The sequence below is a fragment of the Typha angustifolia genome, chromosome 9, assembly GCF_048772165.1.
Source record: "Typha angustifolia cultivar Huaian chromosome 9, ASM4877216v1, whole genome shotgun sequence".
NCBI lineage: Eukaryota > Viridiplantae > Streptophyta > Magnoliopsida > Poales > Typhaceae > Typha > Typha angustifolia.
In genome coordinates this window covers 4,589,767-4,605,270 of record NC_133247.1, presented here as the reverse complement: position 1 = coordinate 4,605,270, position 15,504 = coordinate 4,589,767, and the positions used below count along the sequence as shown (strand labels likewise).

Genomic DNA, 15,504 nt, shown 5'->3' with positions numbered 1-15,504 from the left:
TAAATAATAATAAAGTAAGAACACAGGTAGTTTTTGATAAATTTTCCGTTTTCTTTTCTCTCCCTCTCTCTTTCTCTAGTTTTTAGTAGTTCGAGCCATAAATAGCAACTCCGCCCGCGTCCCACTTCGCTCTCCCCCGCGTAAATCTCGACTCTGTTATTCTCACCCTATAAATATTTGAGGGCGGAATTCGCCATGGATTGGAGAGCTCCCCTTTCTCTATCCCATTTGTTTTCTTCTACTCATTCTTTGATGGTGGAATAATAACAATAATTAGGATCCAAGCTAGTAGATCTTTCTTGCAGTGAGAGTAGTTTTTGCTTCCTTTCCTAATTCTACGTATCTATTTTCAAAGAGAAGATGCTGCAAGACGTGATCCAACCGCTCTCGGGGTCTCTCTCCATCGTAAGTTTCCTCAACCCAAATATCTCTCTCTCTCTCTCTCTCTCTCTCTCTCTCTCTCTCTTTTAAATCATATTTGTTTTTGATCTGCATGTAACTCTGCATTCTCTACTCTTCTTCTGCCATTTTTCATCCAATCTTTAATTCATCTCTCTCTGTCTCTCTCTCTCTCTCTCTCTCTCTCACACACACACACACACACATACACACATTATTTTCCTTATCATGGTGACCATTAATCTGTTAATTTCTTCCCAAAAAAACCAGCTTGTTCATCTCCTTCTGTTCTCAAAATGTCCCCATCTAGATACATCATCCATATACACATCTCACGTGTAATCTCTCTAGTTAATGGCAGGCTTAAGTAATCCTTGTGGTCACATGGGACCCAACAGAGCAAAGCCCATATCCAATTCATGAGACAGGACTTGAAACATTTGCAATAATGTGTGGAGATTGGCGAATCTTGATGCTTTGCCTTTGATCAAGTACCGAAGGATAGGTTCTCTGTTTATATACTCCTTCCTTTCTCAATCTAGACCACTTTATATCCACAATGACCGCAAATCAACCTCTTCTGTCTACCTTTTATTGGTTGTTTCTGATTCCCCTTCTCTTTATTAATGTTAAGTCGCATATAAAATAATTCAAATGAGTTAATATTTTTGAAAAGAGATCGATCAAATATAGAATATAAAAAAATATCATTCTCTAACGGCTTACGCGTAAATAGTCTGCGAATCTATCTCGGACACCCATAGGTGGTTTAGATCATACTTTGCTCTGTTTGGCACTCTGATTTTGGTTTATTCTGATGATGGAGGTACAGCAGAACTGCCCACGAGTAGCTTATCCATCACAAGTTCATTTATCTTGCGAGGAATACTGTTCGTATTTTACTTTTCTAGTGTTTTGGTCCTACAAACAGAGATAGCAGCAAGCTATCTCTACCATATATTCTCGTCGTCCCCCTTGTGATTTTGATAGTTAAGTTACCTTTCCGACCTACAACAGATGCCCACCTCCATTTCACTTCTACAATCTTCCACCACAGCTTAGGCCTCCCCATGGAATTGACTGTTTAACGTCTTCCTGAAAAAGGAAAAGAAAATAAAAGGAGGTCATCAAAGAAGTCAACGAAGTGGGGAATGTGTTCTTATTGCTTTCCCAGGCATGCGTCCTCTGAGTTTAATAAGATCAAACGGGATCAGTACAACAAGACTTCATAATTCCTCGTTTTATTAGCACAACAAGCTCAAAAGTTGCAATTTATTCTTTATTTTTATATATTTCTTTGTTCATGAAAAGCAGAGGATGACGATGGTTCTAAAGGAAGATAATAATATCCTTGTATAACTTCTCTTCTTCAAACATGCAGGAGGACATCTCAAGCCCAATTGCGGCGCAAATCCTCGATTTCTGCGACGACGGCAGCGGCGGGGATCTTTTCCCTGACACCACTGCCTCTGGCCCACCTCTCCGTTCATGCGGAGATGTTTCTTCCTCCTCTGCCGCCACCCCTCCTCTTTGCTGCTATGACAACGACAATTCAGTAGCAGCCGCCGCCGCCGCCTTCTCCCCGTTCCCTTCCCTAGACTCCACCGCGCTCTCCGCCCTTCTCGATCAGCAGCAGCCTCCCGACGGCGAGCCTGAGCTCATCCCACCCATGCAGTTCCCCTACGCAGCCCCGCAGGCCTACGTTGCTGCCTCCGACGACCGCCACCAACCAGTCCAGTTCAACCAGATAACGCTCTCCGACGCCCTTGCCGCCAGCAGCAGTTACTCGACTGACCAGGTGCTCCCCATCCAAATGGGCGGTCCAGCGGTGATGCCACCCAGCACGACGAGGTACGACGAGGACTGCTTTGCGGCCGCAATGGCAGGAGGGTATGCAGGGTTGGAGGCCGCGCTGTACCCGGGAAATATGGTTGCCGGAGAAGCACAAGGGTACTACACTAATGGAAGCAGCTGCAATGGAATGGTCATGGTGGGGACTGAGGAGGTGGGGGAGTATCAGAGCATGATGGAAAATGGAGGGATGATAGGAACGTATAGCATTCAAGATACCATACCAAGGACATACAGCTCAGGAGATATGCAGGTATAGCTAGCATTTCATATTACCATAGGTAAAAAGTATAAATACGGCCCAGCTAAATACCAACAACCTCTCAAATCTCAATATAAGAATTCAAATCCTATTCATCAACATCATAATTTATTACCATCGGTGGTACCTTAGCATTGCTCTTTAATGAGGGATTGCGATTAATCATGTAGTCAAAGTGAAAAATTCCACAAGCATTACCTTTCCATTTATCAGCAAAGATCCTGCAGTTGATTCATGTCATTTAATGTATAGGTGGGCGGAGGAAGCGGCCAGCATATGATTGGCGCATGCAATGGAAGCTCGATGCCATTATCATCATCGGAGATATCCAGCTTGGATGATTCCACCTTCAAAGTTGGTCGCCTCTCGGTGGAAGAGAGAAAGGAGAAAATCCACAGATACATGAAGAAGAGGAATGAGAGAAACTTCAGCAAAAAGATCAAGGTAACATGGCAAAAAGAAATACAATTTGGATATATTCCTCGAGATGGTATGTTACTACCTGTTCAACTGAGGCACAAAAACATTTGCAGTATGCTTGCAGAAAAACTCTAGCAGACAGCCGACCCCGTGTCCGCGGAAGATTTGCGAAGAATGATGAGTTCGGTGAGGCAACCAGGCCTAGCTCCCATAATCATGAATTTGATGATGAAGAAGAAGTAAGCTCTATTAAACACTCCTGTTAATGGGGTGGAATAACATCCTCCAATTTGGAAAATCTTATCTACATTTTTCATCTTTTTGAATGCGCATTACCTCTGGATTTCAAGGGGAAAGAAAAAACTATAGAAAGTAATTAAAGATATAGAACTGAGAAATTTGTAAAAGAAATTTCAATAGTACAAGATTAAATTTACCATGACTTCCTGGAAATTAGTTATCCTGCATTGTAATGATATTTTTCTGATGCCTCACACCATTGAATAGCAACAGAATATTGAGCATATCTCGCAACTTTCAAGTAACAAAAGTCAGCATTTGTCACTGCAGGTGGTGGTGAAGGAAGAAGAAGATGTTCTTGACTCCTCAGATATTCTAGCGCATATAAGTGGTGTCAACTCCTTTAAGTACAACTACACCCTTGAGTCTTGGATATGAATCGCATGACCAGACGAATACAAGCTGGTTAATTGTTTCTTTTGTGCAGATATTCAGCCATTCACCAATATATGTAACCTTTATCCCATTCAATAAATTGAATGGCATGGAGAGTTGTTTTAGTTACAGGAAAATATGATATATTACATGGATACAGGGATGTCAGCTATTGTGATTAATTCTCAGTTACTTGTTTTGCACACAGATGAAAATGATCATGCTGTTACAAAGGTGACATATGAAGATCATACTGTGCACCGTAGAGCTAGTATGAATTTGTTTCGGGCATATATGACAGGACTAATAATACAAACAAAAGAATTAGTGAGTTCTCATGTTTAATACATCCACTCTGTTTGTTTATTACTGAACATTAAAGGTATCAAGAATCTTATATACAGCTGCATATTTCTCATCATTTTCTGCATATTTCTTATCAAGAATCTGCCTTCATACAATAACAAGCCAACAAAAATAATGCACACTCAATGTTGCGATAAACAAGTACGATCTCGGATAACCAAAAGCCTTGTTACTTGAATGTACAAGAGAATTTTTGAATAGTGTAGACCTACAACTTGATTAAAAAGAAGACAAAACCAAAAGCCTTGTTCAAACTTAACCATTATATTTCAAGTGGACAAACTAGAGCATGGGAAGGAATCACTTCTAAGAAACTTCTATACTTGATCAATTACTTTACAAGGAATGGAATACAAGGCTTAAATACCATTTCTATCCAGAAACAGGTTAATTGCACTTGACCAGAATACCTCCTTTTCATCCTCCATAGGGATTCTAGCATCGAATTGATTCAAAAAATAAGAACTCCAGAAGAATGTCATAATCTAGTGATCATAACCTAGTGATTTGAGATCCTTCCATAGGAGCAGCATCTTGAAAGGAACTGAATGGCATAAAGACAGGCTTGCATCCCTTTCAAGAAGAATGTCATATTCTTTTGATCTAGTATCTAACATTACAAATGAACTGCTAGCCATTAACAATCCTAGCTCCATCTCATATCATCCCTACTCCATTCCTCATAAATCGATTCCCCTGTCTGTGCTTCTTTCCATGATTCCAAATTCAAACCACAAACACTCACCAATCTATTAGGTTCTCCACAAGGTCTTCAAAGTATCACACTGGAAGATAGTTTCAGGTGCCATGCATGGATAGTATTAATCAAGAGAATATTTTGCTAACTTTTTGACCGAGCTTCAGTAAGCATACATCAAAAGAGCCATATTTTTTATTAGATGGCCAAAAGGAGATCACATTAGCTCCAACCCACAAATCTAATCCCATTCCACGTCGATTACTTCCCCGTAGCAAACGCCATTCTTGGCAGCGGAAACGAGCATCAACTCTAAAGACCTTTCGAGCGTCGAGCACAAAAAAGTCCAACAGAATCGAAGATTACGCGTGTTTGACCACAAAGAACTTTTCTTTTTATTCGAGAGTTAGTTGCCGAGGTGGAGTGACGAGAATACGAGGACAATGGAGATCTCAATATGAGAAAAAAAGAGCGGAGATAATTAATTGGTAATAAACTGAACAAGTTCTACTTCGTCTTAATGCAATTCATACTCACTAAGATCAAGAACCGATCAGATTTACATCAACCCACAAACCTATCATAACCTCTCTACCCAGGGATGCATCACATTACTTACTATATGTAGAGGGAGACGCCACAAGAGACATTTGAAAAACCGCACCCTTTTCAATAGACGAAACACAATCTAATTAAAAAAAGCTCCTTCACATTAGCTCCAATCACTATCAAAACTTGTTCTTTTTACCTGTGCAAATTGACGAATCCCATTCCTTAAATCACCAGGCCATGTCGATTACTTCACTGTAGCAAACGCCATTCTTGGCAGCAGAAACGAGCATCAACTCTAAAGATCTTTCGAATGTCGAGCACAAAAAGGTCCAACAGAATCGAAGAATACGCGCATTTGACCACAAAGAACTTTTCTTTTTGACTCGAGAGTTAGTCGTCGAAGTGGAGTGACGAGGATACGAGGATAGAGGGTTTGAGGAATTGGGCCTGATTAAGAGCCCCGTAGACCCAACACTAACCCTAATCCTAATCCTAATCATAATCCTAATCATGATCATAATCCTAAACTGGGCCGATATTAAAGGCCGAATGCTTCTAGATAGGCCTGGAAATTAGAATAAACAGATCCAGCCCATGTAAAACCTCCTAAATGCTCTTTCTATTAATTGTCTAATTAGCTTTTAAGTTATAAAATTATAAATGTGGTTGTCAAGTGATTAATTAAATTTACATCTTCTAATCCTTTTTTTTTTACTTTGGATTAAAATCATGTTACCCCCTTCTACATTATTTTTATATCACTTAATCACCGTCTACTTATAATTAATATAGAACTAAATTATTAAATTTTCCATTCGAATTAATTAAAAGTTCCAACACTCGAGACTTCCAAAATTAGCTCACCCTTTCTTAAGTATACTTCGAGCTGTTAAATCTCAATCCTATACAATAACAGAAGGCTAATACCATCATCAAATGCGAACTCCCAAACCCTATAGATAATGGATGTGGAAGAGGGTGTGATTTTCCGGAACCCTAAATTGAGATTATCTAAGAAGAAGAGAGAGAATGTGATAGTAGAGGAGGTAAAGTAATTTTATGCTCAAAGTATATATGATAAAATATGTTTAACTATATAAAAATAATTAAAAAGGGGCAAAAGTTGAAAGTAAAGTTATTCTTTATCATTCTTGTCTATGTTGTTAAAGATTTTAGATAATTAATATCCCAAAACATAAACAAGGGGTCCATATCAAAATAAATATAGTATGATCTAATTGTCACAAAATAGTTTACATATATTACCCATCTTTGAGAAAAAAAATGATAAAATAATAGAAGCACTCCTGTTAATTAATCTTTGAGAGAGATTTTTATATTCTTGGGGTTAACAAAAAGTCAAAACTCACTTTGCCTACTTTGATTTGCTGACAAGCAATCATCATTCTTAAATAGAGGTTAAAGTTGATGCAGTAAAGCTGTGTGATATTTTATTGCCTTCTCCAAGAAGGATGTCTGAGTGGTTTTATCCATTTGTGCTAGCTGTCTTCCACTTTGACCTAACATAAGTAATATTATAAAGTTTTAATTGAACTATCATTATTTTTTATGTACTTCTTCTTAGATATTCTACACTTCGTGACGTTTAAACCCTCTGAATTATTAAAAATATCTCAAATTCTTATTCGTTTAGATTTTATTTTATTTATTTATAAATTATTATGCGCAAATTATATGAATTACATGTTTACTTTTATATTTCTGAGAAAATAAAAGAAAAAAATTTAGTTATGAGACTATCTTTATCTTCCCAGGGGTCCGACATTTCTAATAGTTTATGAGATTTATGTGTTGTAATTTTTATTTATTTTGAAAATGGTATATAAAAACTAGTGATGATTCCGAGGTCTAAATGTAATTATTCATATTATAAAATTAAAAACAATTTTAATTCCAAGATTTTAGGCACCTCAATCCTCAAAATTGAAAAAAAAAACTCAATCCTCACAATATAGTCTCAAGAGAAAAAAAAATGTCTTAGAATTAGTAGCACATCCAATTATCAAACATAAATAACTCTAAGGTTAACACTACAAGTGTTAAATTATTCTAAGATCTATACTTTCTTATTGATAAGAAGCTCATAGGCTAATCACTAAAAAAATGATAACGAACTTAAATTATGCGTATATAATTCAATCGAGTATCAATTTCAATATCTATGAGAAAAAGAAAACATAACTTCTATCGTGAGCTGATTAGGTTTGGCCACTAGACTACGGTGATAATCTAGAAGCCCTATATATATACATATATAATAATTAATCCCTATTCTTTGTGAGCTTCTATCACTTTCATTACACCAAGAATCTATGAAGATGGCACTTAGATCACCAAGTCATGGTGGTTGTCATGCATTGTAAATAAAATAAATCTAACATAGCATTGAAAGTATTCTTTTGTCAATTGGAGCCAACTATGAGCCACTTCTTTGCAAGTCTCCATCAATTTTGCACATTTGGGGTTGCTTATTGGTTGAAGAATAAGAAATCCTATTCATAAATTATATATTCATTTATTCTTTATTTATAGTCAAATGCTACCTAAATTTAGTACAACTAATGTTATAATTAATATTATCATAACATCACTCATATCATGATTATAAGATTACTTAAAATAAGAGCGAGGAGACTTAACCATATTTAGAATTATCATAGATATTTACCAAGACTACTCTTAAAATCATCAAGGAGGGTATTTTTATTATTTGGGCTTAATTATTCTCCTTATTTTCATGCTTAACAAACAAATACCTTATTATCTATTTTAGTGTTGCAAGTAAACATCAGAAAAATATATATAATTAAGATTAGTTCTCCTCTAAACTATGGTATAATATCCATGAATTACTTTACTCTTCAATTAATGAATGTGAGAAATAATTCCTAAGAAACAACCACTAGCATATTGGTAAAAGAAGAATGTTAATGAAGAAGAAAGTTATAAACTATGAAGCTAAGCATTTTCAAGGTCCAAGTATAATGCATCTCACTTGTTCTATGCTCAACACACACGCAATTAGGGTTAACGAGTGCCTCCAGTTCGAGTTTACATAGTAAATATTGTTTAATTTCATGTGTTTTTAAGATACAATATTTATAATCTCTATACTATCTCAAGCTTGACCATCGAGATTTGACAAAAGGATAGAGGGAGAGAGGAAGAGATGCTTCGGTGAGAACGGCGTCAGCTCTGGTGAGAATGAAAACGATTTTGATGAAGAAATCGTGATCTTTATGACTTGGACAAAGTAGCTTGAGTCTTTTAGGGTTGAGATTTGACCAATATATATATATATATATATATATATACTTGAGGAGCACTATGGCTTGTTTAACAGCCCTATTATACGTGGATGACATAATCTGCAGCTCACTATACTACGATATTACAAGAAAATAGAAAATAAAAGTGGGTTAATGATAGTTAAATACATAATGTTTGGAAAAATCTAATTCTGATGATACATATTAGATAATGAGCTAGCTTATAAACTTAAGCTGATATACATTATTAGATAAAATAATAAAATATATTATGTCTCTAATGAATGGTGTTTCCCATCATAGTTTTTAGTGTTGCCTGGAAGCATTTCCTAGAAAATTCTAGTAGGAGTGCAAGATTGTCTTGAGATTTGATGACATGACAGACACGAAAAATGAATAATTAATAACTTTTAAAAATCTAGTCAAGTTGTCTAATTATTTGACAAGTTGATGGAACGTAACATAAACCTACTCACATATTAATCAATTCTTCCATATTTTCCGGTTCCTCTGTCATCCGGATTTTGTGCTTCCACCAACCCATCCAAATAGAAAAGAAAAAATAAAATAAAATAAAACATTTTGTACATTTATAGATCCTTTGATTTTTACCGACTAACTCTAGTAAAATCGGTAGTTAATTTTTCCTTACTTAAGGAGATCATAAGTTTAACTTTAATTTTAAATAATATTATAAAAAAATTATTTAGAGTTGGTCAGCAGCGCGATGGTTTGAAGTAAAATTTAATGATGTTTGGTTCGGAGTAATTGTTCGACGACGGTTTGGAGCATGTTTAGGCTGCTAAAAGCTTAGTGATGGAGCCTAAGTGCCTTTGTATGGATAGTTGGCCTTTTGTCCAACCTATATCTAGCCTTTGGGCTTATGAATGATTAAAAAAAATATAGAATTTTTAATTTTTTCTTAGTCTACACAAAATATGCCATAGTTCATGGGTTACAAACTTATTTCGACAAATATGGCTAAGATAATATATATATATATATATGCTTGAGTTAGGATTATTTTTTAAAATTATTTTCTGTGTAAATAATAGATAGAAAAATATTAACAGTATATGAGCTGCTTGTTAGCTCCCAGATTTCTCTAGCAAACCCTTAATTTACTAAGGATACCAAAACTCGCTTATGTCAATATGATAAAACTAAATTAGCTATAAAAACTTACATTGCATGAGAGTATTTTATTCAAATTACCAATATTTAATAAGACACAATTAAAATTTTATTTTATTTAAAAAATAAATAAATTTTATTAAATAAAATCGTTATCTCAGATAGTGATTTTTTGAACAAATGTGTAAGAGTTATCGAACTGAGTAGAGGTAAATTTGTAACTCACCAGTATAATAGTAAAACAGAAACCCCTCAATATCTAGCAACCTTTTTGTTTTATAGTTCTCAGCCTATGATTGGCTTTAAGTTCTGGATGCAAACAATAATGCCAAAGGGCCCCTGATTGACCGTACTCCAACCAATTAAAACTGTGGCCTTTGTTAACTTATAATTACCGAATGGTTCACAGAATCGTAGGCCACCGAAGGCTGACAAGTACTTGGCTGCAGGAAATTTTTTTCTGCAGCCAGAGTTGCAGACGATCTGTCCCCGTTAAACTAACTGAGATTAATTCACGGCCGACAGTAGGATCTCCAATTAATATTACGGGATTAATGCAGTCAAAGCCTGATATAATTATAATAGCTATAACTGAGCAGGTGTTTGATTGTATGCACTCTCGGTTGCACGAATCTCCTCGGAGAAGGGGTGTATAACTAAAAACTTTTCTTTTTCCAATTAATAGCAAATGAATAATGTCTGCTTTTAATTAAAAAATTATGAAATTATCTTTCAAAGGGTAGTTAATAATATCATAGGGTATTCAACAAAAGATAAATATATGGTGACAAATATAAATACGAACATAATATAGTCTCTGCAATATAATCGATAAATGTAGGGGGTTATTTGAAAACAAGAGATACAATAGAAACGCACAGGGAAGATCAAATGAAAGAAAAAGAAACGGAAAATGGCCGTAGGTGGCGAGGAGAAAGCGACACACGTTCGCGTCAATTCCGTATTCGAGTGCGGATTAGATGTCTTCGCGTTCCGCCCACTATTCCACTCTCGTGATTTCCCCTTGGCCCCAAGTGGAATCGGAGGAAGAGGGAAAAACAAAATGGTCCAGAATACTGAGATTACGGTGTTTTTTCAAAAAAGAATTGTTACCAGGATGGAGGAAAGGTCGTATCTTGGGAGTTGGGTTCGCTTTCTTTACTCGTTTCATCACATGGGTAAGGCTAAAACGACGTCCTCTCTACTCGGTTTTTCTTATTGGGGCTGTTTCCTTCTCTCTTCTCTGGTTTGCTACTGTTGTTAATGGGGGATTGGAGAGTAATGGTGGGTTCTGGGTGTGGGAGGGGGTTCCAGTTGTTGTGTGGTAGTATATATGGAATGGAGTTGATTTGATGGGCATTTGGGTTGTCTCGTAGGTGGAGAGATTAGAGATATAGTTGCACGCGTTTGCTAGAGAAGGAAAGAGGAGGTCCACCTTCCCTTTACAACGCTTCTCTTGTCTTTGCTCTTCGACCAGTTTGCCTAATTCTGTTGTATTCTTAGCCTTTCCTGGTGGCATATTAGACTACTTCCTGCAAAAGGTGGCTCCTTTGGCTAATATTATCGGCTAAGTTGGAATACCCAATTCTCCTTATCATAAAACTCTTCTCGCCTTCGTGCTCGGTTTGTGGACAAAAGGAGAGCGATAGAGGCTTGGTGTTTACAATTGGCAGCTGTGGCCATTAGTGGTTCCGTGGGAGCTTTGGAGCCTGTTGCTCTCCAAGGTGAGGAATCTGATGCTTGTTCTTATTCTCCTCCTTTACCTCCCTGTATTTCTACTTTTCTCTTTAGTACTTTGTAAAGGGTGCTGATGCTTGGGGCACTGCTTGAGACAAGGAGGAACTTTCCCCTCTTCTTCTCTGATATGTTAAAAGTACAAAAATTCGCCACATTCATAACGCGTTATTTCACAATTTTCCTTGGTCAGTGTTCTTTTTCTGGTTCACTTTTGTAACTGTAGTTGAATTGGAGATTATAATTTAGTCTTGCTCTCTTTCTAGTTTTCTATCACTGTAGAGCTCGGGAAGATCAACTGTCGTGAGTCTGTCAAGTTTTCTTTACCTTAGTTATCTAAAGAGGGTGCAACAAAACAAGAAGCTTTTAATCTGGATTGTTAGAAGTTAAAAAAGAGAAATTCCAATCAATTTGTACTGCTCACAGTAATTTACTTTTTCTTTCTTTCTTTCTTTGTTTTTCCATTCGTCTATCTTAGAACTGGGTCCACTGACAAGCCTTGTATATTGAGAATGCAAAACTTATGAGGTTTTTAAGGCTGTACTGCCAGTACATTCCTTTATGTAAAGATGAAGGTTTTCTTTCTAGTGAGAAAAAAACTGCAGAAATGAAACTAGTGCTGCATTCTGTAGAGAACTTTCTCGGCAGTAGCTTAGCAGGAATTGCACACTTCTTCATTCAGGTACCTCTCTTTTAGTCTTTACACATCCAAGATCTTAGTCTCCATTGTGTTGCTTAAACATAACACTCAGACATTTCGATATACTTGGGCCACAATAGGAAAAAAGAGCTGCAAGTTATCTCTTTGTTGCATGTTTTCCTACTATCATTTTCAGTATGCGGCTATTTTTTTTTAAAGGAAAAGACAAAATATAGCTCAATTTTGTTGTAATTATCTTTCTTATTTTCATGCATATGAGCTGATTGTTTTTTTACTTTTCTCATTCTTTAGGACTTCCTTTCTTGGACACAGATGGACTCAACAAATTCAGAGAGGCAAGAAGAAGGATGCCGAGATGAAAATGCCAATGCAGAGCATAGTGGAAATTCAGAAGGTGATGATCGCCATAATTTTATTCTATCCCAGACTAACTCAGAGATTGAGAAAATTAAATGCAATTTACCCTCAATCTTACATGTCGAGCAATGCAAAAATTGTTGGGCATGTCAACAGAAATCATGCCCTTGTGACAGTGAGTTCAAGCATGCGGAGTACATAAGTTTTGTCAGTTCCAGCAACAGTATTCTACCATGTCCTGTTGAATTAGCAGATGTTAGTTATGACTCTCTACGTATATTTTATAGAAAATCGTCCTCATTGAACATCGCTTCCAACATGATATCCTTAAAACTTATCATGAAAAACTTGAGGCAGCGGAGAAGAGCACAGAATATAACCGATCTCGATCACACTGTTAACGAGTCTTTGCCAGCAGTTTGTACAGGCAATGTTGCTATATGTCCTTCAGGGAGATTGATATTTGATTCTATAGAGGCAGCTATCAAGTTGAGAACACAAGCTAAAAGCTCATTAATTTTTTCACTTGGAGATTTACATTGTACTGCGAGACAAATTAGTTTGAGATCACACAGGCACGTCAATTACTCAGAATTGATAGTCTCTCCTTCTGAAATTTGCAATACCTCAATGCCCAAAGCACAAGTAGAGCTTTCCAAGAGAAAATTATCTGGGTTCAGCATTTCTGAGGAGATGTTTCCCTCTTGCTCAAGTGCAACACCAATGAGTTCACACCAGTCCACCTCATCTCTGCACTACTCGGTTTCCACAGGCCTTCTTCGTTGTGTTTGGAAAAGCGGGCTTCCTTATTTTGAATTTTCTGTAGAGGATGATACAGGTGAATTTTATGTGGCAAATCCTCTGAGAGTGGAGTCTTCGGTCGACAAGGCGCTCGATTACATCTACTTATTTCATACAGGAACATATGGAAGAAAGGATTCCAGAATCACTACCAGCAATGCATCAAAATTTGTCGGTAAAATGAAGGTATCGAGTTCATTAATCTTGAACTCAGACAAATCTAACTTCATGGAAACTGAGTTTGTTTTGTTTGGTTCTGACGATGACCGTCTGAGTAAAATGAAAAGTTCCATCTCTCCTGCAAAAAGCAAATGGTTAGCAAAGAAAGTTGCAGAAATGATAAGGCCAGGCCATTCACCTAAGCCTAAATATATCCACAGAGCCGAAAAATCATGCTCTCACTTAGATGTTTTGCATGAAGTTATGACTAGTGAGTGTAGTGGCATTGATGAATCAGGTCCTGCAGATCTCCTCGCTGAGGATTTCCGGCCCGGTCTCGAGTTAACTGCAATTGTCGTGAAAGATTATCACTATAACAGCAAGAAAGAGTCAGTTGTTGGCGGCTGGGGCCTCAAGTTTCTTGCCAAAGCTGAAGCCAATCATTCTGATACTCCTCTGCAGACCTCATCTGCTCATGATAGTTCTCAAGAGATTTATAAGCAGAACAGACAGAAATCTGCCAGACGTATGAATGTTCTAGTGCCTGCTGGCTTTCATGGTCGCCCAATTGCAAGAAGTGGTGGCCCATCAGGTCTTACTGAGAGATGGAAGTCCGGCGGAACGTGTGATTGCGGTGGGTGGGATATGGGGTGTCCAATTACTGTACTTGACAACAAGCCCACCTTCTCTGAACCTTTCACTGAAATGGAGCCACAGGACTGTGGTTCAGTTAATCTATTCATGGAGGTGCGCTTCATAACTCATTGTATAGTCTATAATTTGTTGTCTGTTTCCTTTACCCTGCAGTGCTATGTTCTCTATTCATGGTATATTTCTATTAATTTTTATACATACTTATGACAACATCCCATTTTCTAAGCGTTCTAGTTTTGCTAATACTTTTGGTATAGAGAATAGACAGATGGGCACTAAGCCATTGATGTAACTGATGCCTAAATTACTGGTTCGCTTTAGAGAGAGACTACTTCCAATGTCATCTGGCTATATTCTAGATTTGCTAGTATTAACAGTTTTGACAATTTATGTTTTACAATGCTAGTCTTGTTAAGGATCATAGTAATAGAAGTAAGAACCTTCTCTTTGTCAAGCAGTACATCCCATTATTCGCATTAGAAACTGTTCTTTTGAAATTGGCATGCCACATATATATTCTGTTTGTTATGACTGGTTGTACTCTTAGGACTAACACTTGGTCTGAAACTGGACACAATGAAGAAGTCAAGATGCTTAATATTCTTATATTCTGAATTGAATGGACTGTGGCATATTTGTTGGCCTTTTAACTGCTTTATATATTGGATTGTTCCCAAACTCCACATTGAAATATTGATGTCATTAACTCCATATCATGATCAAGATATATGCACTAGCCATCTTGTTACTATAACTCATCATAAAAGCAGCCAAACGCTAATTCGACCAAATTGATATTGGAATGTCAGGGTGCAAAGAATGGCGAGCCTGTACTCAGACTGGTCAACGCAGGTGAAGGCTTATATGTTATCTACTTCCAATCAACTCTTTCACCTCTGCAATGCTTCTCAGTAGGAGTCGCAACCATCCACAGTCAATCAACAGATCTCCATCCTAATTTGTGAACAGAAGTGAGTTTACACAACTGTAGACTACTCTTTCTGGTGTTCTTCACTCTATTGATACACTTCAAGTAAATCCTCTAACAATAGTGTAGATATGTAACTTTCTCCCCTGCCAAAATTTTTTCTTCCTTTTTGACAGAGAGAGCTTGTAGGGTCTTTTATTCTTCATTTTCTCATAAATGTTGTATATAAATTATACATACAGAAGGATGATATAAGTATCCTGGGTGTTTGTACGATACTTTGTTCAATTAATTATCTATTAAGTAACTTCGAGTTGTTTGGTTGAAGAAAATGAGAGAGAAGATAATAAAAAGGTACAAGTCCTCGTTTACTTTATGAATAAAATTAATTTTATATTCCTCTTTATTATTTTTAAAATAATATTTTTATTTCAGTAATAACTATATAATCGTAGCTACATAAAAGAACATCAACAGCACTGGAGAATCCAATTGCTTGTAATCTAAAATGAACATTAAAGCGTAGCCCTCCCCTATTGATCTGGCCTGCTTTCTGTGTTATAT

At 36.7% G+C, this 15,504-nt stretch overlaps 2 protein-coding genes across 7 annotated transcripts; both read left to right on the top strand.

Annotated features, from left to right (window-relative positions):
• The first annotated feature begins 237 nt into the window (after window positions 1-237).
• Window positions 238-5,537, top strand: LOC140767347 (uncharacterized). The gene is made up of 5 exons (XM_073107214.1): window positions 238-405; window positions 1,781-2,503; window positions 2,765-2,956; window positions 3,046-3,171; window positions 3,503-5,537. The coding sequence occupies exons 1-5, from the start codon at window positions 361-363 to the stop codon at window positions 3,608-3,610; spliced, it is 1,194 nt and encodes a 397-aa protein (XP_072963315.1). The 5' UTR covers window positions 238-360; the 3' UTR covers window positions 3,611-5,537.
• A 5,020-nt stretch (window positions 5,538-10,557) lies between these two features.
• Window positions 10,558-15,314, top strand: LOC140767548 (uncharacterized). Of its 6 annotated transcripts, XM_073107506.1 has the most exons (4): window positions 10,558-10,824; window positions 11,023-11,370; window positions 12,333-14,105; window positions 14,822-15,314. In XM_073107506.1, the coding sequence occupies exons 3-4, from the start codon at window positions 12,354-12,356 to the stop codon at window positions 14,975-14,977; spliced, it is 1,908 nt and encodes a 635-aa protein (XP_072963607.1). In that variant the 5' UTR covers window positions 10,558-10,824; window positions 11,023-11,370; window positions 12,333-12,353; the 3' UTR covers window positions 14,978-15,314. The 6 variants fall into 6 exon arrangements, with proteins under 6 accessions (XP_072963607.1, XP_072963608.1, XP_072963606.1 ...); XM_073107507.1 differs by lacking the exon at window positions 10,558-10,824 and having other exon boundaries at window positions 10,868-11,370; window positions 12,354-14,105; XM_073107505.1 differs by lacking the exon at window positions 10,558-10,824 and having other exon boundaries at window positions 10,869-11,370.
• The last annotated feature ends 190 nt before the right edge of the window (window positions 15,315-15,504 follow it).

Bases quoted from the DNA above. Each gene is read 5' to 3' on its own strand.
- LOC140767347 (XM_073107214.1), top strand. From the start codon at position 361: ATGCTGCAAGACGTGATCCAACCGCTCTCGGGGTCTCTCTCCATC. The intron at 406-1,780 runs GTAAGTTTCCTC...TCAAACATGCAG, and splicing joins TCTCGGGGTCTCTCTCCATC to GAGGACATCTCAAGCCCAAT. The intron at 2,504-2,764 runs GTATAGCTAGCA...TTTAATGTATAG, and splicing joins ACAGCTCAGGAGATATGCAG to GTGGGCGGAGGAAGCGGCCA.
- LOC140767548 (XM_073107503.1), top strand. From the start codon at position 11,904: ATGAGGTTTTTAAGGCTGTACTGCCAGTACATTCCTTTATGTAAAGAT. The intron at 12,063-12,332 runs GTACCTCTCTTT...CTCATTCTTTAG, and splicing joins TTGCACACTTCTTCATTCAG to GACTTCCTTTCTTGGACACA. The intron at 14,106-14,821 runs GTGCGCTTCATA...TTGGAATGTCAG, and splicing joins CAGTTAATCTATTCATGGAG to GGTGCAAAGAATGGCGAGCC.